The sequence below is a fragment of the Aspergillus steynii genome (genome assembly GCF_002849105.1).
Source record: "Aspergillus steynii IBT 23096 chromosome Unknown P170scaffold_10, whole genome shotgun sequence".
Taxonomy (NCBI): Eukaryota; Fungi; Ascomycota; class Eurotiomycetes; order Eurotiales; family Aspergillaceae; genus Aspergillus; species Aspergillus steynii.
Genome location: NW_020194407.1, coordinates 736,951 through 760,569, shown reverse-complemented (window position 1 = coordinate 760,569; position 23,619 = coordinate 736,951). Strand labels below are relative to the sequence as shown.

Below are 23,619 nucleotides of genomic sequence, written 5' to 3'. Positions count from 1 at the left end.
GCCCGATTCATGGCGCGCACAGGGTATGACTGGATTTGCGTGGATACGGAGCATGGCAACATTGCCGGTAAGTCGACTCGACTCTGGAATGACGGGTTGATCTAATGGGATAGACTGGCAAATGCACGAGGCCGTCGCAGCCATTGCGGCCACGGGAACGAGTCCAATTGTGCGGATTGCGGCCAACGAGGGGTGGATGGTGAAGCGTATGTATTTCTACTTCTACCTCTTGTCTAGCTATGCTAATGGCTATGGCATCTAGGGGCTTTGGACTCCGGTGCTCACGGAATCGTCGTTCCCTTGCTGTACACCGCGGATGATGCCCGCAGACTGGTCGAGTCGGCCAAGTTCCCGCCTGTCGGCCGTCGAGGATTCGGCAGCCCGTTTGCTATGGGTTCGACCGGCGGAGTTACCGGGCTCGAGTACCTGCAGCAGGCGAACGATGCGCTGCTCACCATTGTGCAGATTGAGACGAAAGAGGCGCTGGAGAATGTAGGTTCATTTCGTCGGGTTGATGTTCAGAGCTGACCAGACCAGGTCGAGGAGATCGCCAAGGTCCCCGGCATCGATGTGCTCTTCATCGGACCCTGGGATCTAGGAAACAACATCGGCCGTCCGGTCATGGGCGCATTCCACGACGACCTGAGCGCCGCCATCGAGCGGATCCGTAAGGCGGCTGTCGAGAACGGCAAGCGAGCGGGTATTTACTGCGTTGGCGGAGAGGCCGCGAAGAAATATGCCGACCAAGGCTTCCACATGGTATATGTCTTCAGTATCAGTACACTGAATACGGCTAATGTTTCTTGATAGATCTCGGTGGTTGCCGATGCCGTTGCCCTCCCGACTTTCCTGTCCAATGCGCTGGAGACCGCCAAAGGCACCAAGACGGATGCCGCGGTTCCCACGTACTAGATGCCTCATGATCATGATTCCCACACGTACTGTACATATTCTAGCGTGTCCAATTGACTATCCATATGCATCTGTAGCCTTTCCGATAGTACATCACTGAGAGGATTTCTCGGCTTCGTCGACTAGATTCTCAACCTCCTGCTCGGTCCATCGGTGGAATAGCTTCTTCGGATCGGACAGGGCGGTGTTCCCAGCTTGTCCCTGGACCGACTGCACGTGCAGCACCGGGACATCGTAATCGTATACATCCTTCCACTGCTTATGCTCGGGCAGCTGAATATCGGTCTCGGCGTAGTCGAAGGGGCGACGCTTGTGCAGTTGCGTGACGGTGTGTTTGGCGGTGTCGCAGAGGCCGCAGCCGGCGCGGGTGAAGAGGGTGACACGAGCGGCCTGGGCGAGACGAAGGGTGGGAAACATATTGACCGTCTAGGATTGTTCTTTATTTAATGGCAGAGATAATGAGCGTCGCTGTCAAGACAAGGGAAGGACAGATCCGCAACGAACGAATTATGGAACCTTCGAGCTCCCCGACTAAACCTAATCGGGCACCTCAACGCCAGTATTTCTGCGCTTCGTTTTTCGACTTCGACGATCAGCTTCCCCCGCCTCGGTCGATTGACATTTAATATTCTGCATACCTGGCTCACCTCTCCACTATCCCTATCGATCGCTTGATTTCACCCCCGAAAATGACGTCCAAGTGTGTGCACAAAGGCTGCGGGAAGGAGTTCACCGACCCCGAGGAGCCCTGCGTTTATCATCCTGGGCCGCCGGTGTTCCACGAAGGTCAAAAGGGTAAGTAGGGACCTTGGTGTTAGGCCTTCACCTTAGGGACCTATTCCATATCCTCTCTTTCCATTCGACGGACGCCCATCAGAACTGCCAACCTCCAGCTGACTGATTGCATCTAGGCTGGAAATGCTGCAAACCCCGCGTTCTCACCTTCGAAGAATTCCTCTCCATCCCACCCTGCACGACCGCCAAACACTCCACCGTCGACGATACCCCGGCGCCACCTCCCACCGATGAATCCAAGACCAAGCCCGAAGCGCAGACTCCCCCCGTCGCGGCTCCCGTGCCCGAACGCGGCGTGAAGCCGATACACTCGCCGGCGCTAGCCCCGCCTTCGAATCCGCCCTCCCCCGCGCCCGTCCAGGACGAGACCGAGTTCTCGGACGACGACGCCCTCGAGATCCCCGCCAACGCGACCTGTCGGCGCAGAGGTTGCAATGCCACCTATGAGGGCCCCGCCGCGTCCCGCGACGCCGAGACCTGCGTCCACCACCCAGGCCAGCCGGTGTTCCACGAGGGCAGCAAGGGCTGGTCGTGCTGCAAGAAGCGGGTGTTGGAGTTTGACGAGTTCCTCAAGATCCAAGGGTGCAAGGAGCGACGGAGGCATATGTTCGTGGGGAAGGGCAAGCCGCCGGGCGAGGAGAAGGTGGATTCCGTGAGGTGAGTTTGAAGCAGTTATGCCTTCATTTCCCCGCGATAAGATATACGAAAGAACTTGGCTAATGACGATAAGGAATGATTTCTACCAAACGGCCTCCTCGGTCAACGTCTCGCTCTACCTCAAGAAAATCGACAAGACCAAGGCCAAGGTCGAGTTCGCCGCGACCTCCATCGCCTTCGACCTGCCGACGACCGACAACAAACGGTTCACCGACACCTACCAGCTGTTCGCGCCGATCGACCCCGAAAAGTCGCAGTTCCGCGTTCTGGGCACCAAGCTGGAGCTGACCCTGGTCAAGGCGGACGGGACCAGCTGGCCGGTGCTGCGCAGCGACGATAAGTGGTCTGGGGAGAGGATTCAGATTGGAAATGCAGGACGGGCTTAATTGAATTGAAATACGATAGGTGAAAATGTTTGACTCGATGTTGATTTGAATATGCGAGATAAAAGCATGCTATATACGTTCCAAAATATCAAACTACAGCCCCAAAACACTGGAGCAAATTCATTGAGCAAAGCAGACAGACCACCACACACATAAATGCAGTAGCCCACATAAGAAAAGGAATGTCACGCCTCCTCCACAGCTAAAGCGCATGGGGATCTTTTCTTGCGAAATGAAGCCCTAGCCCAGCCATGAATTGTAAGGGAAAAAGGAAGACGCGAAGATCACGAGAATCAATCGCTCTGCGAAGCTGGGAACGGAGGAAAACCCATAGAGAAAAATCCCAAACAAGATAGCCCTCAGCGAGCCGTACTGTGACGGAGCTCCGGTAAGATTTACTTATGGTAGAGTAAACCGCTACTGATGATGAGGAAAGAAAGAAAAAGAGACGGAAGAGCGGGCGGCGGTGCGCTGCTTATAAAGGGATGCCGGGTGGAGCGCCTAGTGGGGTTCGGGACTAGTGGTTACCGAGGAGGGAGGGAGGTAGGGTTAGGGCTGAACCTTCACGTGTGTATGTCACGTGATGTCTATAAGTCATGTGACTATGCCAAGAGATTAGTGTCACAGGTTGAGAATCACATGTGAACGGTTGAGGGCGGTGGCCAAACCGGTCTAGCGTTGTGCTCCGTCACGGCCTTTTTTCTGAATGTCGATCTTGTCTACTTTCATTCTGAGGTGTAATGGCTCCCATTTAGGCATACGCAATAACTTTGTAGGTATGCAGTAGATACTCATGGATCCTAAACAAAATCTGATACCCCCGGTAGATATCAATGTAGTTTCTAATGCAGGGAGATTGAGTTCTGACTGCCGTAGTCTCCCATGTTTCCACGTGAGCCTGCCCTATGGCCTGCCCATCGACCTATTCCGGTACTGATAAGTCCTGGTGGCAATATGATGCCTCAGGCCGTCAGCCAAGGAGGGGAAGGCGTCGGAGGGGTCCCATTTAGCTTTCGGCCAATCACGGGCCCGCAGCGCACGAGACCATCGAGACCATCGCCCTCCTCTCCTGCTCTCCTCCATCTCTCTCTTTTTCTCTTTCTCTCCCTCCGCGATCTGGTGCCTTTGGAAGAGAACCAATTGCCGGCCAATTTGTCTCGATTGTCTTTTTGCGAAAACCACGGATTTGGGGTCTTTGGAAATCTAGAGCCGTTTCTTCCAAGGTACGAGAAGTGTTTACCCACTTCCCTTCCCCCTTTCATTCTCGGCGGCATTAACTGATAGTCTGGCCGCGCTAGCTGTTGCGGAAATTTATTTATCTTAGAATTTTCTTTTTTCTCTCGCCTCCTCCCTCCTGACTCTGACTTCTCTTTATCGTTTGATTCAACTTCGCCATGGGTTCGACAAACGGATCGTGCGACTCATCGCTGCGCTACATTGCGCAATCCTACAACCATGCCGATTCGCAAGCTTCTGCCATGCGGCTCATCCTCACGCTGAACCCCCACTGGGGAGGCCCCGACAACAAGATCGAGTTCGTGCGATTCACGGACGGTATCACCAACACAGTGCGTCGCGTCCGAGTCAGAACAAAGAAGTGGCAATGGATCGAATCCGCGCGCTAACGATGACAGCTCCTGAAAATCATCAATCGCAAGCCCGGCTTGAGCGATGAACAAATAGACCACGAAGCAGTATTGATGAGAGCGTACGGTAACCATACAGAGATCATCATAGACCGTGAAAGTATGCCTATACCGCCGGATTCCCTCCTTCCTTGCCCATTGCGACAACTTGCTGAGTAGTTCTGTGTTGTGTCCTATAGGAGAAACGAAGTCCCACGCGCTTCTGGCCAGCTATGGTCTAGCCCCTAGTCTTCTGGCTCGCTTCCAGAACGGTTTGCTGTATCGGTTCATTCGGGGTCGTCCGGCGACTCATGAGGATCTGGTGAAGCCTTCCATCTGGCGAGGCGTTGCTCGGAGATTGGCACAGTGGCATGCCGTCCTCCCGATATCTGAAGCTGCTAGTGCTACCAACGGGTCTGCGGATGACCACATGCCCATCATGCACCGAGTAGATGTGGAGCAGCAGTCGAAGAAGGACGATATCATCCCAATCACTCCGAGACAGCCGCCCCCGAACACGTGGTCCGTTCTCCAGAAATGGATCCGGGCTCTTCCCACGACGACAGATGAGCAACGGCAGCGGAGACTTAGTCTGCAGAAGGAGCTGCAACGGGTTGTCAAGGAATTCGACGACGGCAAGGGTCTGGGTGAAAACGGGGTACGTAGGCTATTCCGTATCTCGGGACTTCACTAACACTAAACCAGCTGGTGTTTGCCCACTGCGACCTTCTCTGCGCCAACGTCATCGCCGCGCCGTCGAAAGAGCCTTCGTCCGACGAGGCGACAACCGTACACTTTATTGATTACGAATATGCCACGCCATCGCCAGCTGCCTTTGACATTGCCAATCACTTCGCCGAATGGGCTGGCTATGACTGCGACTACAACATGATGCCGACACAGTCGATGCGACGACAATTCTTGACGGAATACGTGAAAAGCTACAGCCACCACCGAGGACTGCCGGAGTCCTCTCAACCGGACATTGTCGATCAGCTGTACAGAGATGTCGATCGATACCGCGGTATCCCAGGGCTCTACTGGTTCGTATCCCAATCTCCATCGCGTACAATCGCTAACTTAATATAGGGGCATCTGGGCTCTCATTCAGGCACAAATCTCCCAAATCGACTTCGACTACGCCTCGTACGCCGAATTGCGTCTCGGAGAATACTACGCCTGGCGCCGCGAAGCGGAGGGGACTCGCGCGGACGCCGGCGAGGAAATGCCTCTTCGCGAGCGACGCTGGGCCCAAGAAGCCTAACTACCGACCACCTAATACCATACACCCTACCCCCATCATACCCTATCTTATCATCCTACAAACAGCAGATCCCGTGTATATAGACCGCGATGTGATTAATTCTGATAATTCAACAGCAAGCGAGCGAGCGACCAGCGACAAGCAAGCATGCATGCATACTTTGGCCTTACTTACTATCTACATCAACTGTATCTGGATCTCTCCCACACGCGACTTTCACACTACCAACGCGACTTGACCTATTACTCCCTACGCACCAACCATTTTTTTTTATCTCACGGAATTCAACAATATCCTTGAGAACGAGACGAGAGCGAAAACGAAGACCCGAACGCAGACCGACATGACAGAGCAGAGAAATAAAAGACGAAAGAACCCCAACGCGAGAACGGTCTAGTTTAAAACAACAAGAAAATGAAACGAAACGAAACGAGACGAGCAGTAAGAATGAGGGTAAACCCGAAACAATTTGAATAAAACGGTCTTCAACGACTTGGCGATTTTCTTTCTTTTTTTTTTTTTTTTTTTTTCTTTAGGGTCTCATGGGATAAGTTTGTTTGTCCCGACCCTGCCTTTGCCTTAGTTATTTTTTTTTCTTGTTTTGAGTTAGTAAATCGAAAACCAGACAGATTAGGTAGACTGCGTTACTGAATGGAACACTCGTTATGAATAAATGTAGAGACAGATCTGACGTATATGTGTAGATCCCTATCCCCAATCAAATAACGCGACTAGTAAACAACAGGCAACATCGAACCTAGCAATCAAACCAATCTTAGCCACGAGTACAGCCCTATTTTGTACCCCACCACTCCTTGAAACCAGGAATCAAAACCAAATAAGGCTTGGGCATGAAGATAAACGCCACAGTCGTAGTAACGCTACTCAACAGCTTAAGCTTAGCATTTCTACTCCACTCATTAATCAGCACCTGTCGCAACAGATAGAGTTGATTCCAGCCCCAACGGGGAAAGAGGGGATACATACCCCGGAAACGAATCCCTAATATAAACACCCGCCAAGGCGACGAGCACGCTTAGATTCTGGGAGAGTATGAATTCGGAATCAGTGGTGCCGACGTAGTAATGGAAGGCGTTGCTGAAGAGCAGAAAGGAGATGAACATGAAGGGAGAGGCTTTGTTGATGAGGGTGGTGATTTCTTGGAGGCTGGGCATGGTTGATCCTGCGGTGTTGTGCTGTGGATTTTGAGGCTATGTGTTTGCGGGTAGATATGGCGTGGGAAGGGCTGAGGGGTGGTGGGTTTTAATAGTAGTGGAGCTAGCAGGCTGCCCTTGATCTTGACTGAGGCTTAGACTGAGCCAGCCGGCTTACTTTGGGTCCGGGGCAATGATCCTGCGTGGACTTCAGCCTTGTTTTGCTGTGGGTATTTGAAGTCGGTGAGTAACCGAGTGGTAGTGGTGGTTTTGCGATGAGATGATATTTGATTTGCGATCAGTTCATTGGGTCTTAAGTGTGTCAATGCTTAGGTTTTATAAGACACTATGTAGGTGAGAGTAGATTGCGTCTTGTCTTAGGGTTTGGTGTGGTCATGGGATCTTTTGTATATATGTTTTCATGTATAACGAACTGGTAGCAACCATGCTTTAGAAACAAGAAACATGAACAGTGTACTATCTCGTTGAATAAACTATATTATTCGATGTGAATATCCAAAGTCTTTTCACTAGACTAACCCTATATCCACACGCGTAGAGTTACTGATTCCATTCCTCCCAGCAAGACATTCACCTGCGTATATTCACCATTCTTCTGTAGCTTCCTGCATATCACAAGATAGCCGAATCCTCTTCTCTTTCCATCTGTCTCCACTCCCCATCTCCTCTCAATCATATTAATCCAACACCTATCTATCCAGTATCTATCATTCTATCCTCTGCCTGTTTCAAACATCGAGGCTTCTACTGCCTTGACCATTAAATAGTCAAAACCGTTCTTTCTACATTGTTACTACTGTCCTCTGTTACTTCATGGTGATTGTTCTCCAAGGAGGAAAGGTTCGTTTTCATCGTCAAATGGTCATGACGACCTTCGCGCAGGTCCACGGCAGGCTTGTCAGGATCTGAGCTTGAGGAGCCCAACTTTTCCAAGCAGAATATAGCCTGCTCTAGGACTCCATAGATTATGGAACCAGGGAAGACTTGCGCTAAAGCCAGTTGAGCTTACCGGAGTTGAGAAAAGACTGTGGACAGTTATTCTCTGGCTGAACAACAGCAACACCCCAGATCGACAAGATACTCCCTTGGTCCTGTTACGCCCCAGGGACCTTGGGTCTATACCAGGAGCGGATATGTACAACATATACTAAGGAACAGGTACCCTAAGCTTAGAGGTTATCTATAAGCATGTTCTCTGATATTACCACTAGACCAAAAACCTCAGCTGGGCTACTGGGTAGTCCTTGCAATATCTGATATGTCAACATTATCTTTGAGACAGATGATCCAGCGTTCTGGCCCTTTCTGCCTGCTCAACTTCTACAGGTGCAATGGTTTTTGAGCAGAGTATTTTATTGCCTCGATCTAGACACGCTTCGATTGCTAGTTCATACCTCGCCGATATACCACTGCACATATCAGCGTGTCAGACCAGATATTCTTCTTCATATACTTCATGTAGAGTATAATGGAGTGGTTGAAATCACAGACGCAGTCGTGGCCCTTCGATCAAGGGGCTGTACGCCATAATACCATCGAACAAAGAGAAACATATTTACTGCTGTGGCTCTTGGATATGATATCTCAGAGTGGGCAATACTTGCTGAGAATAAATGCAGCGATTCCTGCTCACGTAAGTACTCATGCTGTTTAGGAACTGGATGCGTATCGCTAATCACAAAGCTAGAAAGCCGCGGACTTTAGGCAGGGCGGCGTTGAGGTCGCATCTGAATCTCAAATTACTTTAATTTGAATCCCAGAAAGTGGATATCAAGGTCTACTCAAATAGAATGCCGCAGCATTATACGCGACTTTGCCAAATGGTGGTTCGAAAACTCATGCTTCGTCTCAAATAGCCGATCACGATTTGGTTGTGTTTTGGATTTTTTTGGAGGGGTGGTATAATAAGCGGACTCTTTAAGGCATTAAGAATGTAAAGTAAAATAATGAGATGGGGATATTAGAATCTTGTACGGTACTGTCGACTTAGGGCTGACGGGACTTTAGTTTAGGCACTGCCTCAGGTCTTGTACTTATAGCGACCAGTCGGATTAGGAACAGCTTCTTGTGTGATTTAATAAAGTGTGGGTATGAGGAGGCTTACAGCTCTAGAGGAATATGCTAGCCCGAAAGGCGTAAGGCTTGTTGATCTGGGACCAATTCAAGTGAATTGGAACAACTCAGGTTTAGAGTATAGTACGGGCTGCGTAGAGACAAGAAGCAGCAATGGTATACCTCAGCCCAGGATTCGCGCCAACAGGAATAAATGCGTCTCTTACAATATACTCATTGTTACAAGTATTAAGGAGTTAAGACTACACATTTGCCAATACCATGGTGCTCGGCACCTACATCGAAGCCTTCCTCCCAATTATCCAATGAGAAAGCCTTGGTTTCCATGCAATCCTTACCAAGGGGAAGCAGACCCCGCTCCAGCATCTTGACAAAATGCACTATGGCCTCACGTTGATACATCATCTTGCCTTTAGTGTACATCATCAGTATTAACCCCCTGATATGGATTGAGAACTTACCCTTTAATGTGATGTTGTTGACCATAATCTCCGGAGCCCCAATGTTCGCGGTAGATCCCATCAAACTGACCCTCCCACCGTGACGGAGCGCCTTTATAGCGCTCTTCGTATGCGTCGAGGAAGATGCACTCGAGGGGGTAATGTCCAGAACGGCATCGATAGTTCCAAACGCCCGCAGCGCACCCACGTCCTGAGCAGGGTCATTGGTTATCGTGACCGTCTCAATATCCGCACCGGGCGACCTCTCGGTGACATCCGCTTTTAGTTTCGCTAGCTTCTCTTCACTGCGGCCCATGGCAATCACTCTCGCCCCCATCGCGGCCGCCATCTGCACACCCAAGCTGCCGTAGAATCCCGTCGCGGGACACACAATGATCGTCTCGCCAGGCTCCAGCTGGATATCCCGGAGCCCGCCGTACGGAACAAGCATATACGCCATGTACATCAGGTCAGGAACGGTGTAGCCCAGCCCGCGACACAGCCTCGCTTCGTCCAGCGGGATGCAGTTCTCCAGCGGCACTTTGGCGTACTCGGCGAACGTGCCGTTACGCCACACGTCGCGCATCAGCCTTTTGCTGCCGTTGCTGGACCCCTCGTAAATGGCTGTCAGGAAATAGGCGTCTGGATCGTCGCGGGCCCGGATAACACAGTCAACGTAGACGAATTGTCCGGGAGTCAGTGCCGTTGCGTCGGATCCGACCGCGGCAACGTGGCCAATGGCGCCGAAACCCCCGACCAGGGGCGTGGGGAAAGGATTGGGACGCTTGCCGTTGTAGACATCGCGATGGTAGGGCAGGATCCCGGCCACAGCGATCCGGACAACGGCGCTGCCATTGTCGGGCTGGGGGGTCGGGACGGTCTTGATCTGACAGCCGGAGTCACGGCTTTCGAGCACAAGGGCGCGGTGATTGGCGGGTAAGGCAGGCTGCATGATGAGGAACGATTAGGTTAGGCAATCAGACAATTTTGGGATGTTGGTACAAGTCAATTGCAGGTAGAATTCTATAGTTGCTTAGAAATGCAAATAGCAGGGGTTCTTGGCGGCTGATTAATTGGCATCGGCTGTGGGACAGCCCTACAGGGCTAACAAATTTAGTCTATTCCTTACCCTCTAGGAAAGACTATGTTGAAAATACTGTACCTTGGGATCCCCATGGAATTCCATGGCCTTTTGGCTCATGGATGTTGTAGCTACCCACTGTTGTAGAAATCCGAGGAATGCTCACCCGGTATGCAAGATGGAGGTAATTCCCATCAGGCTTGATAGAGCAGTGTTTTACGTCCATTGCAAGAATGCTATCAAGTAGTAAATAACATTAAGACATGGTCCCAAGGTAATCGCGGAGATAGCATAACTAACGGTTAAACAACCAGGTGGTCATTGAAAAACAGAGAAGATCGAATTTCCGGCCTGATCTCAAACCTTCAGCATGTGGAGTCAGCCATTATTCATCTTCCATAATTCTTGATCCTGTAGGCTGTGACATGGTAGCATGTCATGACCTGCTCTAGATCAAAGCGCTTGTGCCACACGCGGCACAAAGACAGGAGGAATTTATAGACAAACCCTGATTATCCACGGGTATTCCAGTCAAAACTACCGTCTCTTCACGTCTATAAAAAGCCCTTCACCCACTCATTCTTTCATTCTCAAATAAACAAACCTCGCCTGCCCAAGTCCTTGCTATATACCATACCCCCTATACATTCGTCAAGCAAATCCGCCATGGCATCCTTTGACTTCTTTTCCAAATCCCTGGACAAGCTCCTTTCAGCGTACGGCATCGAAAGATGCTGCGCTTTTTTTGAAGTCGAGAACCTGGATACCGAGTCCCTCTCCCACTTCCGCCTCGATACCCTGGCGACAAAGGAGGTCTTCTACAGCGAGGCAGACCGTGTGGGCATTGAGGTTCCAGAGCCTGAATTGGCATTTCTGTTGCAGCTGGAGAACTGGTCTCTTGCGGCCCTTAATGAAAGAGAGCTTGTCACAGGTATTGAAAGCTTGTAGGTCTCTACTTCCCTTCTAGTCTGATATGCGCTGAGTGCGAAGCTCAGCATGGGAAGACTTACGTTCACAGATTGGCGTTAGTATATATTATTGGGCTTTTATATTGATTAGTAGTCATACTTTTTTCCCATTTGCAAAGGATTATAGAATGGCAAATCTCCAAAGACCAGGTATATAACTCCTCAAACTTACGATCTTCTGGCAGAGGACGGGGCCTTTGATCCCACGGAAAATCCGAGCCAGAGCTTCAGAAAGACGAAGCTATTGCAGGCATAAAATGGTGGTTGTTGCGCCGAAAAGAATGAAATAGAAAAAGCGACATTTGCCTAACAAGGCACGCAATTGTCCCAAACCCAATTATGAAACCAGACATTCCTCACGAAGGGCAAGACAAGATTACTGGGGAACTGAAAGCCATGGAATATACCGCTGAATGCAAACAAGAGAAGTGCTTCCATGGTAACTTTGAAACTGCATTATTCGTGGTCTTGAGACAAAGACGAACGACACAAAGAAGGCATTTCAACCATTGTGCTCTCATTTTATTGGGGAAAGATCAAACACAAATCATATCCTCCGTTTACTCTGAGGGTATAGCTTTTGAGAAAAGTGGTCAAATACCAGGACGAATATAGGTGCAAGTACGGATTTGCTTGCACCCACGAGAAACCGGTCTTCGTCAAATGATCGACAAATCTCAATAAAAGAAATGCTTCAATGAGAATGAAGAACAAAGGAAGACTCGTCTAAATATTACAAGGGCTTCCTGATATAAATGATTTAGATTAAACAATATAGGCAATTCCTGCCTTCCTTTCATTTCCCTGAGTAGCCACATCAGTAGTTGAAGTACGGGCTCAAATCAAATAACTAAATTTAGGAATCATAAATGTTTGGACCCATAATATTCAGTCGGTCTATCCCTCCGGTCGTAATCGCATCTGCAGGGCCCCGAATTACGAGACAGGACTATATGCTAGTTAACATGTAACATAAGAGCCAATTATGAGGTATATTGTAAGATTAGCGAGTGCAGAAAGCACGGCTCTTCGTTTCGGAATTTCCAAGGGAATAATGATATTTCGTGACTCATTATGTAAAAGGTCTGTCTACAGACCTTTGCCCCAAAAAAAGCCCCAAAGTTGGATCCAAAGCCATTTGTGGCTCTCATGGTACAGAAGATTTCAATGGAGCAGGATGCAAAACATTGGCCCATCATCTACTGTGCTCAACGAAAGCTAGATCCTCCTCAGTTCGGTCGATCAAGATTCCCACCTTTTTAGACACGCGTTGCATCTCATCGATATTCCGACAAGATCGTATGCTATTCTCAGGTTCAAGATCCAGTCGACCCAAAAGCAACGGAAGAATGGAACTCTTCCATAAGATGATCTTCTCGTCTCGTTTGAACCCTGCTACGGCAACAAAGAAGGCGATCGAGCCGACAACTATCACAAGTGGAAATGTGATCCACGGCCATCGGACATGGATGAAGACCTCGGAACGAAGGGCTTTACCGGGGGCCTTTGTGGCTTCGTCTCTTTGCACCATGGCATTAGTGAGGCTGGTAGCTAGGGAGGTAAAAGCCAGTCGAAGATCGCTGGCTCGCTAAAGCCCACCGTGGACCACATTCCGGCTAACTGGATCAGGCAGGCGAGCGAAGGCCATAGAAATCAGGCAGATTGCATTCTGTATGTCGGGGCAGAAAGATTCCTTTGCATTCCAAGATATGAACCAGAACAGGACTAATCCAAACATTGCTAATTCTCAGAGCCTTTCATCAGTCATTTACAATTCTAATAACGCCAGGCAGCCTATAGTATTTAGAAAAGATCCATGACAAGATCCAACCACCCTACTACATCTGCGCAAAAAAAGGCATCGCATATACAGCGGAGATCCAACAATTCCAAAGCCGAAACGTTTCCCGATCACTCTCTACGCCACGCGCTATCATAACCCTCATTGCCACAGTAACCGCAAGCCCGATACTCATCGCGAGAACCCCCCCCCAGTCAACCTCCAGAACCGAGGACACACGATCCCCCAGAAAAGCATGGGCGTCGCGATCGTCCACCGCGCGGGTGCGTCTCCAATCACCAACGGCACGGTGCGTCGGCCGCGCGAGGCGTCCCCTTCTTGATCGTAGAGGTCTTGGAGGTGGATTGTGCTGAAGACGATACCGCCGATTATGAGAAGCCAGAGGGCAAGACGGTTTTCAGGACCAGAAGTGGACATTGGGTCTGAGGTAAATGGGATTTGTCTACCCAATGCGACTTCCAACGCTCCGGTTATAAAGGAAAGGTAGCCCAGGGAGTTGAGGAGATTGCGAAGCACAGGGTTCTTGTCCGCACCGCCGACGTTGTTGTACCAGATGTCGAGGGCCCGGAGGAGTGACGACTGTCGGAAGCCAATCCCGCGGTAGATGTAGCCGTGGAGTGGAGCGAGAAGGACGATGCAGTACATAAGGCGCCGGGCTTGGGATGGAGAGAGGCGATTCTGAGGAAGCGGCCGCCATGGCTTGTTGATTGCGTCCTCTACGATGGCAGAGGGGCTGCGTTGGTTGTTGATGCCAAATGGGATGTAGACGAGGCTGACCCAGACAAGAGCTTGGATGAGACGAGTGAGGATTAGGGAGAGTGTGATGGGTGGAATGTCATCAAGTCCGTAAGCGCTCGTGGCGAGGGAGTTGAGCACGCCAAAGACGGTGCTGGGGAGGATGATTGTTTTGAAGTCGCTACGGGCGAATAGGAAGAGAGTATAGGCATGGTAGGCGATGAGTCGAGGGATATGAAGTAGTGCTTGTAGCGGCACCGGGCTAGTATATGGGAGATTCTGCCTAGATATAAATCAACTGACTCTTAGCGTTGATTGAATAATGGTCTAACCTTGACTAGGAAACTATGTAAGATATTTGACGTGTATGACATTGTGGAGATGGATGATCAATGCAATAAGTAGCAACTCCTATTTCATTCAAGGCGTTCAGACCTACCTAGCTATTTAAACTGCTATTTATGTGATCTATTGGTCTTAGTAAACTCCTTCCTATACTAGCATGATGAGCTAGATTAAACTTGTCTTCAATCGTGACTCGAGAGACGATCACGGAACCTATATAATACACAGCTGGGATAAAAGTATACAGCGCTTCCTTTCGGTCACCAATCTTCCAATTGAAAACTAACCTGGTGCAAGTAATCCAGAAATTCCACCTCGCATCTTGGCCAAAGTTCGGACCTTCGTCAAGCTAGTCATTCTAAGTTCCTAATTGTGAGGATATGGACCGGTTCACATTTGAGTTCCGCGTGGTGTCAACCCTATTATATTTCTTGAGTCTCCAAATGTTGACGAGCCATAGATCTTGGTTAAGTGGCGATACTGCCTAAACTTGCTAATGTGGTGTTGAAATGATGCAGAGCCCAACTCTAACTCTCTCTTCTACATCTCTGACTACCAAAGCATACCAAGAGGTCGCCAGTCTTACTCCCAAGAGGGCACAGCACAAATATCCCTGCTGGCACGACCCTGGGCCCCGAGACATACCATTGGACGATGTTTCTTGTCTCTACGCAGCCAGTGCTATACTCTAGACCTGATTTGTTCTAATTAATCACCAAACATATCTACCCCTGTAGTAAGGTCCGCGTTGCAAGGCTGAGCAAGCTAGCATCAGGTAGTATAGTATAGCCCGGAATTGATCCAGGATCAACGAGCCTTACTCATTTCGAGGCTAGTATATTTCCCTAGAGCTTAGGCCTCCTCGATACCCAGACTTGATTGAATCTCACGCAAGAAGCTGTTCCTAACCATCCGACTGAATAGGAGTTACTATGAAATACACGACCTCGAGGCAGTGCCCAGTGGGGTCCCGTCAGCCCTAAGCCAACAGTGCCATACTAGAATCCAATACCCCTGCCATCTCAGACTCCTACTTTGCATCCTCAATTCCTTAAAGAGCCTAGTTGCCAGTCTCGGGGAGATGAGCATTTAGTATATATTGGGTATGAGATTTCAGAATTTTACTGCTGATTGTATACAGTATTTGATGACCGAGATGCTAGTGTTCAGGCTGTTTACCAGACACCATTATTCGACTACTCATACACATAAAGGCGAGTACTAATCTGAATGCTCATTGCGTGGTATAAAATGGTAATATGCGGCCCGGAGTATTTACTTCCCTAAAGCGACATATTTATAATTAGAAATCTACATTGTAGGTACACAGGTCCTGCTATAAATAGAACCGATCCATCCTGACAAGAACTATATTTCCAATTCAAAGCTTCCACCAATTGGCCGCCCTTTTCCATTCCAGCAGCCAGCCTGACTTTGGAGAAACACAATTCAGCAAGACAGCAATCCTCATGCCGAACAAATCACTAGACATCATAGCGAGGAAATATTCCGACGTAACGAGAACACCACCTCACCGCTCTTGAGCGGACGCGAGTCCAACGAGGAAAGGAGCCAACGAATGACTCGTCATATTCAAACTCTGATGATATGGCAGATAAAAATCGATACAACTACTTGAACACAACAACCTCCCATAGAGCTATCATGTACATGTACACACCTCAGCACCACAATGTCCTCTGACCTTGAGCTGGAATTCGACCCCCCTCCGGACCCCCCGCGGCAGATCGTGGTGTTTTTCGACGACGACGAGTCCTCCGGCTACCGGCGCCAAACCAACGTCTGGAGGATCTTTAGCATGACGAGCCGAACAGGTGAGCAACGTAGGTACTCCCTCTCCCTCTACAATGACGCTAGATCTAACTATGGATTCAGATTGCCACTATCAACGTATGTACTGCATAACCGTACCCTGCTCCGTCCGCTATTCATTAACACAAACACACCCCAGCTGGAACCAATATCCAAATCACCCCCCGATCCGTGGCCAGCAGCATGCTGCAACCCACTCTCCCGCCGGACAAATACATCAGTCGTCACGTTCTGGAAGGCTACAAATACATCATGCGGCTGTATCGACCCGGCGCCGCGATCTACATCTTCGGGTTCTCGCAGGCGGCGAGCGCGGCGCAGCTGCTGGCCGACATAGTCGAGTATATCGGGGTGCTGAGTGTCGACAACGGAGAGATGGTGCCGGATGTCTGGGACGCGTATATTAGGTGGAAGTTTCATCTGTTCAGGGAGACAGGGGAAGAAAAGCACAGAAAGAGCTTCGAAAAGGCCTGTGTCCGGATGAGAACGACCCGGGATACAATGACGCAGAGAGTCAGGGTCCGGTTCCTGGGGATGTTCGATGCGGTTGATAGCGTGGCGGGTCCGCGGGATCGTGATTTCGTCCCGAATAGTGCGGATGTCGTTCGCCATGCTGTGAGTATTGATGAGAGACGGGTGAAGTTCCGGCCGCTGTTTTATGATTGTCGGGATCTTGAACAGGCTGTCGCTCCGTCGTATGTAGCAGAATTGCGAGAGGAGGGGGCTAGAAGAGAAACAGATGCTCAGGTCGTGTGGTTTCCTGGTGATCACGCTGGTGTCGGGGGAGGGTGGAAACCCGGCGAGGGCGAAGTGTGGCCGCTCAGCCAGAACCCGCTCATCTGGATGACGAAGGCTGCATATGAGGCCGGACTGGAGTTGAAACCAAGCGAGGTCGAACGTCAAGGCTGCTCTGAGATCTATTCCTCGGGAGAGACCCTTGAGTTGGAGGAAGCGATTCAGCGGGGGGTCATTCGAGGGCAGATCCATGATCTGCTGCACTTTGGAAATGGAGTACCGAAGTCGTCGGTTCTGTTCTGGCGGCTGCTCGAGCACCTCCCGGTTCGACGACGGCTGGAATCAAGACAAGTGCGTTGGCCGCTTCATCGTGGGGAGGCTCGACAGATTCCCCCCGGGTCGAGAGTTCATGTTTCGGCCGTCAAACGGATGGAGGGGAACGAATCCTACCGTCCTGCCAACCTGGTGTCTGGGGAATGGGAGGTGGAGGGGTGTAGTCAGATGCAAACTATGTATACTAGTTCAGATGGGAGTTGAATGGCGAGCTATGCCTGTATTAAAAGCTACAAGTCTATATAAATTGAATGAACACTTGCCCTAATGCCATTGCTATATTTGCATTCGATGTACGAAAAACTCATGTGGAAAAGCTCATATACCATATCATACTACACTATAAAACAAATGCCTGCTATTCAATCACAGCTATATCAAAACAATCCACCAAATACACCCAACACCATCCCAGATATCAAATCCTACAACCGATGCTGCACCACCAACTCACTCCCTTCACTCCCCTCGCTCGCCCCCGACACCGACACCGACTCCCCATCCGACTCATCAGTCCCACCCTCCTTCAACCCCAACAGCTTCACCATCTTCCTCCACGACTCATACCCCCTCTTCGCATGCCTCTCCGGCGTCCGCGGATCCGGATCCGCCAACGTCCGACTAAACAACTCCAACGACACCCAGCCCTCGAACCCGGTATCAAAAAACGCCCTCGCCACCTCCTCCACAGGCAGGTATCCGCCCCTCTCCTCCTCAAACGCAAACAACCTCGCATTCCGCGACCAGCTCATCCGACACGGCTGGCTCGCTACATGCCACTCATGGCCTTCCGTCAACGGAGCAGCCAGCCTCTCCCCGTCGACAATCTGCAGATAAAACACCTTCTTGACGTCCACCGTCTCCCGCAGTCTCGTCAGGGACTCCTGAAGCGCGAGCTCCGCGTTGGCGGTCTTTCCGCTCGCGCTCGCCGGGTCCGCATACACCCGTCCCGCCAGGTTGAATGTATCAAGACAGATACCCAGGTTCGGGCGGTCGACGGCAACCACGATCTCGTAGGCGGCTTCCCAGGTATCGACGTGGTTGCCCCATGCCAGGGCCTCGTAGACGAACCGGAAGGGCGGGGACTGCGCGAGTCCGAGGTCCGCGGCGCGTCGGAGATCTGAGACAATAATCTCCCGATCCCCTGTCGTCCGAGGGGCGCCGGTTTGCGGGTCCGCCGGGAGGAAGTTGGATGGGATTTGGATGAGGTCTGTGTGCAGGATGCGGGAGAGTTGGAACCACAGGGGGAGTTTTTCAGTGAGGAGGTGCTCGGTCTGGGAGCGGTCGAGGAGGCCTTCGTAGAAGGCGAAGGGCTGGAGGCAGATGATGGAGAGGTTGAGGGATGTGCAGAGGGAGTGCACGTGGTGGGCGGCGGCGAGAAGGTCCCCGCCGTGAGAGGTCTCTGCGAGGTGCGAGAGGTCGTCGAAGAAAAGCTCGATGCCGGAGTAGCCGTGGAGAGCGGCTTGGTGCAGTTTGTTGGGCAGGGGGTGGATGCCTGGACGGCCCAGGGACATGGAGGCGATGCCGAGGCGGTTGGGCATTTTGGTGGATACAGTGTATACTGGGGTTGAGGATGGGTGTGGATGATGCTGCAGATGCAGGAACAGTGAGATCTGATCGGACAGAAGATGCAGAATCAGATCAGTGATGTGATATCGACAGCTTTATAAACAGAAACCAATCCTCAGGAGTCGACCAGTCCAATACGAGCAAACTTCGAGGCGGAGCTTGGCGTTTGAGACAAATGAATGTGATACATCTATTGCTATTTATGATTTAATCCTCAGCTGCCTGCTTGCTAATACTCTCCTCCTGCGTTTATTCTCGGAGAAAGGCCAAAGCCCTTACCCCAGACTGACAACGTTCATCCGACTGTCCGACACCTAGTAACTGACTAGTAGTAGAAAAGTTGGTAAAATTAGGGCTGCGGCTAAGCGCTTTCCCCGTCGCTAAAATGTGGGCGGATCAAGCATTTACCCGCCAAGGAGGATTTCTTCAGAATATAACACTTCTTCACTTACTGCATACTTGCATCTACTATCTTCCTTTACAAAAATCAATTCATTCATTCAATCAACCCGACAAACCCAACTCCCCCTCCAACTCCCCCACATCCACCGTCTCCCCCGTCTCCAACGCCCTCCTGGCCGCCTGCACCACCACCAACGCCCTCAACCCTTCAACCAGGGAACATCTCGGCTGCGCCCGCCCCCCAATCACATCCACGAAATGGCTAAGCTGCAAATCAAACGGCCTCTTCTCCTCCCCCTCCACCCTCACCTTCTCCGCAACCAACTCCTCGGTCCAGCTCTTCGCCCGCCCATCATAACTCCACCGCGTCATATCCGGCACGCTCAATGACGCCCGTGACCCCAAAATCCGATAGAAGTCGCCCCCCGGACCCCCGGTTCTCGGTATGCTCGGGTTCTCGCCCGTCCCGGCTTCGAAGCTCCATGGCGCCGGGGTCGCGTCGCAGACGAGGAATGTGCCCACGACGCCGCTGCCGAAGCGCAGGGTTAGCGCGGCGCCTTCGTCTGCGGAGTGTGGCGGGGTAGGGCGCTGAGGGAGGGTCTTTTCGGCGTGGAGGCGAACGATAGGGCCGAAGAGGTATTGTAGGCAGTCGATGTCGTGGACGAGGTTGATGGCGCAGACGCCGCCGGAGGAAGGGGAGGAGCGCCAGGATCCCGAGCCCTCGAAGTAGGAGGCGGGTTTGAAGAGCGTCCAGAGGCCGTTGATGGCGATGATGGTGCCCAGGGAGCCCGAGTCGATGATGGATTTGGTGGTTGTGATGTACGGGTTGAAGCGGCGGTGGTGGCCGGCGAGGATCTTGAGGTGCGAGGTTGAGGGCTGCTGGGAGAAGCGCAGTAGGGAGGCTCCGCTGGGGAGGTCGTGGCTGACGGGCTTCTCGAGGAGGATGTGCAGATTCTCGCTGAGGAGTTGCTGCGCGACGGCGACGTGCGTGTGGTTCGGCGTGCAGATGATGGCGGCGTGGGGGGTGGATGACGCCGTTGTGCGCGTCGCTTGCAGACACGCCTCGATGGTTGGGTAGTAGCTGGTCCCGAGCGATTGGGCGATGCTGGCCGCTGAAGGGAGAGGGTCGATGAGCCCGACGAGGTGCGTGGATGGGTTTGCCAGCACCGATTGGGCGTGGCGCGGGCCGATGAGGCCGGCGCCGACGATGATGATGTTGATGGGGGACATGTTCTCCGTCAAGTTTGGATCTCCACTTCAAGAACGTTGGATCCGAGAATGAGGGAAGCGTGCCAGATATACCTCACAGGTAGAGACTTTTCCCACTCGCCTAACACTGTGGGGGGATCTTCACGATGAGTCAACGCGGCTATGGAATTACACGATTCTCCTGAATTCGGTTCTGAAAACGACTCGATTATCGACTTATACAGCCATCCACCATTTATACCCATCATCCGTACACCTTCGACTCCACCGATCCGTCCGCCTCCTCTACCTGCTCCGTGTCTCGCTTCGTGAACCCAGACTCCTCCAAGTCCCGTCGAAAGCGCTCCTCATCCTCGCGAATCTGCGCCAGCACCCTCTCATGGGCGCGCCAGATGGGCTTGTGCTCGAACAGCGAGTCCATACTCTCCAGCGGAATTCCCTTCGTCTCGGGAATCAACAGATACACGAAAATGATGGACAGAATCATCAGAGACGCAAAGAAGAAGTACACCCCGTAGTCCATCTTGGCGAACATCTGCGGGGTGAATCGAGAGATCAAAAAGTTCCAGAGCCAGTTGGACCCGGCGGCGCAGGCCTGAGCGAGAGATCGCACGTTGGGGTCAAACATTTCCTGCTCTTCGTCAGAAAACCCTACAATTACACGTGGATGGAATGTGGCTTACCGAGTTGATCACCCATGGAGTGCCGTTCCACGAAGGGGTGTAAAAGACGGTCCACAGATAGAAGAAAAACATCGCCATGATGCCGCCGCCGTCCATCTGCTGGTTGTCGCGTTCCGACGGCTTGGCGATCTTGATGTACGCGCCTACAATCCACAGGCAGATCGAGCCACCCGCAGCGCCGACCAGCAGAAGCAGCCGGCGACCGACGTGGTCAATCAACCAGAGCAGCCAGACAAAGGTGACCACCGTCTTGACCACGCCGAAAATGCCCGTGGTGAACAGGCTGGTGTTCGATCCCCGCAGACCGATGCTCTTGAACACCGTCGGACTGTAATAGTTGATGGCGTTGATTCCAGAGCCGTTCTGCCAGAGGAACAGCATGCTTCCCAAGAAGAGACGGTACAGGATCTTCTTGTTCGTCCACGCCGCCTTGAATGGCTTCCAGAACCCGAGGCCGATGGTCGACCGCTGGTGCTCCAGAGACTGGTCAATGGCGCCGATCTCCTCAATCATGTAGATGTGATCCTCGGGAAGCTGCCGAATCCAGCTGAGGTTCTGGATGGCCTCCTCGCGGCGGCCTCGTAGGAACAGCCACCGCGGAGATTCCTTGATCAGCATGGCACCGATCAGTAGAAGACCCGAGGGGATCAGCTGCACAGCAAACGGGATGATCCACTGCTTGTGGCTCGGTGGCAATGTCTCGTCGACACCGTACTAACCAGATTAGCCATATTCGTACTCGTAGTGTAGGGCAACTTACGCAGATCCAAAAACCAACCAGACCACCGATCTGCCACCCCAGCTCGTAAACTCCGACCAAGCGACCTCGAATGGCCGGCGGAGACAGCTCCGAGATGTAGATTGGCGTGATGTTGGAACCGGCACCCACCCCCAGACCGGCCAGCACGCGACCCCCGTAGATCAAGCCCAATCCCCGGTCGCCGTTGGCTCCCAGCATCAGACCCGCCCCCAGAGTGAAGATAAGACCAGCCGACATCAAACCCCACTTCCTACCCCAGAAATGACCGATGGGGTAGGCGAAGAAGGCCCCGAAGAAGGCCCCGGCCTGGTACAGAGACACGATGTTGGCGCTCACGAGGTTCTGGGACGCGTCCGACATGGATTCCCAGTCGAACTCGTCCTTGAAGGACTGCAACGAGATGGTAGTGCCGATGAAAGCACTGTCATATCCGATCATACAAGACGTGCAGGAGGCTACGGCCGCCAGAAGGTAGATCTTCCAGTTGTAGACCTCCTTAGGGGTCGGCCTATCCTCCACAAGAGAAAGGATAGACATGATGTTCGTTCGCCCTTAGGGACGACACCAGTGTGTGTAGTCTGTACGTTGAATGATAGGAGAAGGGTATGTGGTGTAGCAAGGAAAGGCCACTTCTTCACCCAAGTGTGAACGGTCGAGCAGGAGAGAGGAAAAGAAAAGATTCCAAGCCAACGGTAGCTGGGTTTTAAATATTGGATCCTGCACTACGCCGGAATAAGCAGAACCCAGGAATCGAAAATCCGGGGGTCAACAGCGCAGATGCGGAGAAATGATCTAGGACAGGGAAGAAGGGATATCAGACAGACAGACGAAGATGACAAGGAGAAGACCAAGGCGGGAAAACAAATAGCTACAAATGCCCAGGAATCTTCAGCAGCGAAGGATTAAAGAGAGTTTCTCGCAGGGGAGGTCTTCCTTGGCTTCGTCTCGTCTCCAGGTCTGACCGGCCACGGGACCTTGTCCAAAACTTCCCCCGCGCACCAATCGAACGCTGACAGCCGAGCCGTGCAATCTCTATGGCCAGAAAACCGTCGAAGAAATCTCTGCGCGCCCAGGTGTTGGCTCCTCCGATCCCGCTCATTCTGTCGGTGGGGGGCTGAGATGGGTAAGATTGGCGAGCATTTGTGGGGAAGCTAAGGGAGGCAAACTCCAGGTCGGTTTTAGTGTGTTCCAGCGCGGCGTGGTCGCCCCGGTTTGCGCAGGACTCAGATGTTGGATTGGGAAAGTTCCCCACGAATTGAAGACCAATCAATCCGTTAGGGATGTCATCAGTGGCTGGGGAAAGTGCTTCGCCGGAAATGCTAGCATGGAGGCGAACTTCCCCACGGGGCGATATCGCGCACGAGGAACAGGCGATAGGCATTTAGTAAGAACCTTAGGATCTAGAAGACTCGGGAAAAGGGTTCTGCCCGGCACTTGATCCAAGCAGGCGCTAAAATCCTTTGCGGTTAAAAGGTCAGGAAGGAAGATCATCCATGGTTGGTGTGAAGCCAAGATGCACCAGCCGACGGAACTACTCCGTGGGCCGAGATTTGTGCCAGCCGAGTCCACTGTTCAGCCGAGATGAACAGAATGGAGCTGCGATCTCGGGAATATGGATTGGCATTATGCAGAGGAAGGATGGTAGTGCAGTGGGGTGTACAGTGGGATGTGTAGTGATGAAGTATTCCGGAGTACTCCGTGGGAGGAGGAAAAAGAAGAACAGAAAAGAAAAAGAAAAAACAAGAGGCTAAACGTAATCCATCACGGGACAGAACGTTTCTCCGCCTTAGTCAGCCTGTCTATACTTGGGTTTTATGATCGCTTTTATTTTAATTCAC

General features: G+C 51.7%; 10 protein-coding genes across 10 annotated transcripts; 3 read left to right on the top strand and 7 right to left on the bottom strand.

The window, feature by feature from the left end:
• Positions 1–9: 9 nt before the first annotated feature.
• P170DRAFT_450926 (Phosphoenolpyruvate/pyruvate domain-containing protein) lies at positions 10–2,750 on the top strand (the record flags this gene model as incomplete). The annotated part of the gene is made up of 7 exons (XM_024851155.1): positions 10–67; positions 114–206; positions 263–492; positions 538–759; positions 1,614–1,707; positions 1,824–2,364; positions 2,438–2,750. 7 exons carry the CDS (start codon positions 10–12, stop codon positions 2,748–2,750), a joined length of 1,551 nt encoding a protein of 516 aa, XP_024699052.1.
• Positions 2,751–4,144: 1,394 nt separating this feature from the next.
• Positions 4,145–5,639, top strand: P170DRAFT_369504 (putative ethanolamine kinase; the record flags this gene model as incomplete). Its single annotated transcript, XM_024844910.1, has 5 exons — positions 4,145–4,318; positions 4,385–4,496; positions 4,576–5,033; positions 5,081–5,418; positions 5,465–5,639. 5 exons carry the CDS (start codon positions 4,145–4,147, stop codon positions 5,637–5,639), a joined length of 1,257 nt encoding a protein of 418 aa, XP_024699051.1.
• Positions 5,640–6,337: 698 nt separating this feature from the next.
• Positions 6,338–6,857, bottom strand: P170DRAFT_514074 (uncharacterized protein). Its single transcript, XM_024855168.1, has 2 exons — positions 6,627–6,857; positions 6,338–6,547 (listed from the first exon to the last, which is right to left on the bottom strand). The coding sequence occupies exons 1-2, from the start codon at positions 6,812–6,814 to the stop codon at positions 6,433–6,435; spliced, it is 303 nt and encodes a 100-aa protein (XP_024699050.1). The 5' UTR covers positions 6,815–6,857; the 3' UTR covers positions 6,338–6,432.
• Positions 6,858–8,922: 2,065 nt separating this feature from the next.
• Positions 8,923–10,279, bottom strand: P170DRAFT_468522 (putative isopropanol dehydrogenase; the record flags this gene model as incomplete). Its single annotated transcript, XM_024852561.1, has 4 exons — positions 8,923–8,964; positions 9,094–9,099; positions 9,167–9,297; positions 9,349–10,279. 4 exons carry the CDS (start codon positions 10,277–10,279, stop codon positions 8,923–8,925), a joined length of 1,110 nt encoding a protein of 369 aa, XP_024699049.1.
• A 2,935-nt stretch (positions 10,280–13,214) lies between these two features.
• Positions 13,215–14,614, bottom strand: P170DRAFT_450923 (UbiA family prenyltransferase; the record flags this gene model as incomplete). The annotated part of the gene is made up of 4 exons (XM_024851154.1): positions 13,215–13,317; positions 13,377–14,093; positions 14,352–14,355; positions 14,545–14,614. The coding sequence occupies 4 exons, from the start codon at positions 14,612–14,614 to the stop codon at positions 13,215–13,217; spliced, it is 894 nt and encodes a 297-aa protein (XP_024699048.1).
• A 1,063-nt stretch (positions 14,615–15,677) lies between these two features.
• On the top strand, positions 15,678–17,362 carry P170DRAFT_485428 (T6SS phospholipase effector Tle1-like catalytic domain-containing protein; the record flags this gene model as incomplete). The annotated part of the gene is made up of 3 exons (XM_024853923.1): positions 15,678–16,092; positions 16,154–16,168; positions 16,230–17,362. The coding sequence occupies exons 1-3, from the start codon at positions 15,951–15,953 to the stop codon at positions 17,360–17,362; spliced, it is 1,290 nt and encodes a 429-aa protein (XP_024699047.1). The 5' UTR covers positions 15,678–15,950.
• Positions 17,363–17,538: 176 nt separating this feature from the next.
• On the bottom strand, positions 17,539–18,800 carry P170DRAFT_441197 (sugar phosphate isomerase/epimerase family protein). The gene has a single exon (XM_024850263.1). It carries the CDS (start codon positions 18,697–18,699, stop codon positions 17,584–17,586), a length of 1,116 nt encoding a protein of 371 aa, XP_024699046.1. The 5' UTR covers positions 18,700–18,800; the 3' UTR covers positions 17,539–17,583.
• A 202-nt stretch (positions 18,801–19,002) lies between these two features.
• P170DRAFT_468519 (Gfo/Idh/MocA family protein) lies at positions 19,003–20,359 on the bottom strand (the record flags this gene model as incomplete). The annotated part of the gene is made up of 3 exons (XM_024852560.1): positions 19,003–19,041; positions 19,180–19,199; positions 19,246–20,359. The coding sequence occupies 3 exons, from the start codon at positions 20,357–20,359 to the stop codon at positions 19,003–19,005; spliced, it is 1,173 nt and encodes a 390-aa protein (XP_024699045.1).
• A 160-nt stretch (positions 20,360–20,519) lies between these two features.
• Positions 20,520–22,146, bottom strand: P170DRAFT_441196 (sugar porter family MFS transporter). The gene is made up of 3 exons (XM_024850262.1): positions 21,782–22,146; positions 21,022–21,735; positions 20,520–20,969 (listed from the first exon to the last, which is right to left on the bottom strand). Exons 1-3 carry the CDS (start codon positions 22,139–22,141, stop codon positions 20,583–20,585), a joined length of 1,461 nt encoding a protein of 486 aa, XP_024699044.1. The 5' UTR covers positions 22,142–22,146; the 3' UTR covers positions 20,520–20,582.
• A 337-nt stretch (positions 22,147–22,483) lies between these two features.
• On the bottom strand, positions 22,484–23,476 carry P170DRAFT_61462 (uncharacterized protein). Its single transcript, XM_024855303.1, has one exon. The coding sequence runs from the start codon at positions 23,160–23,162 to the stop codon at positions 22,650–22,652; it is 513 nt and encodes a 170-aa protein (XP_024699043.1). The 5' UTR covers positions 23,163–23,476; the 3' UTR covers positions 22,484–22,649.
• Positions 23,477–23,619: the final 143 nt, after the last annotated feature.

Excerpts from the sequence above, each read along its gene's own strand:
- P170DRAFT_61462 (XM_024855303.1), bottom strand. The coding sequence starts at position 23,162 with ATGCCTATCGCCTGTTCCTCGTGCGCGATATCGCCCCGTGGGGAAGTT.
- P170DRAFT_441197 (XM_024850263.1), bottom strand. The coding sequence starts at position 18,699 with ATGCCCAACCGCCTCGGCATCGCCTCCATGTCCCTGGGCCGTCCAGGC.
- P170DRAFT_441196 (XM_024850262.1), bottom strand. The coding sequence starts at position 22,141 with ATGTCGGACGCGTCCCAGAACCTCGTGAGCGCCAACATCGTGTCTCTG. Across the intron at positions 21,736-21,781 it reads TGGTTGGTTTTTGGATCTGC|TACGGTGTCGACGAGACATT; the intron begins GTAAGTTGCCCT and ends TAATCTGGTTAG. Across the intron at positions 20,970-21,021 it reads CTCCATGGGTGATCAACTCG|GAAATGTTTGACCCCAACGT; the intron begins GTAAGCCACATT and ends GACGAAGAGCAG.
- P170DRAFT_514074 (XM_024855168.1), bottom strand. The coding sequence starts at position 6,814 with ATGCCCAGCCTCCAAGAAATCACCACCCTCATCAACAAAGCCTCTCCC. Across the intron at positions 6,548-6,626 it reads ATTAGGGATTCGTTTCCGGG|AAATGCTAAGCTTAAGCTGT; the intron begins GTATGTATCCCC and ends TGAGTGGAGTAG.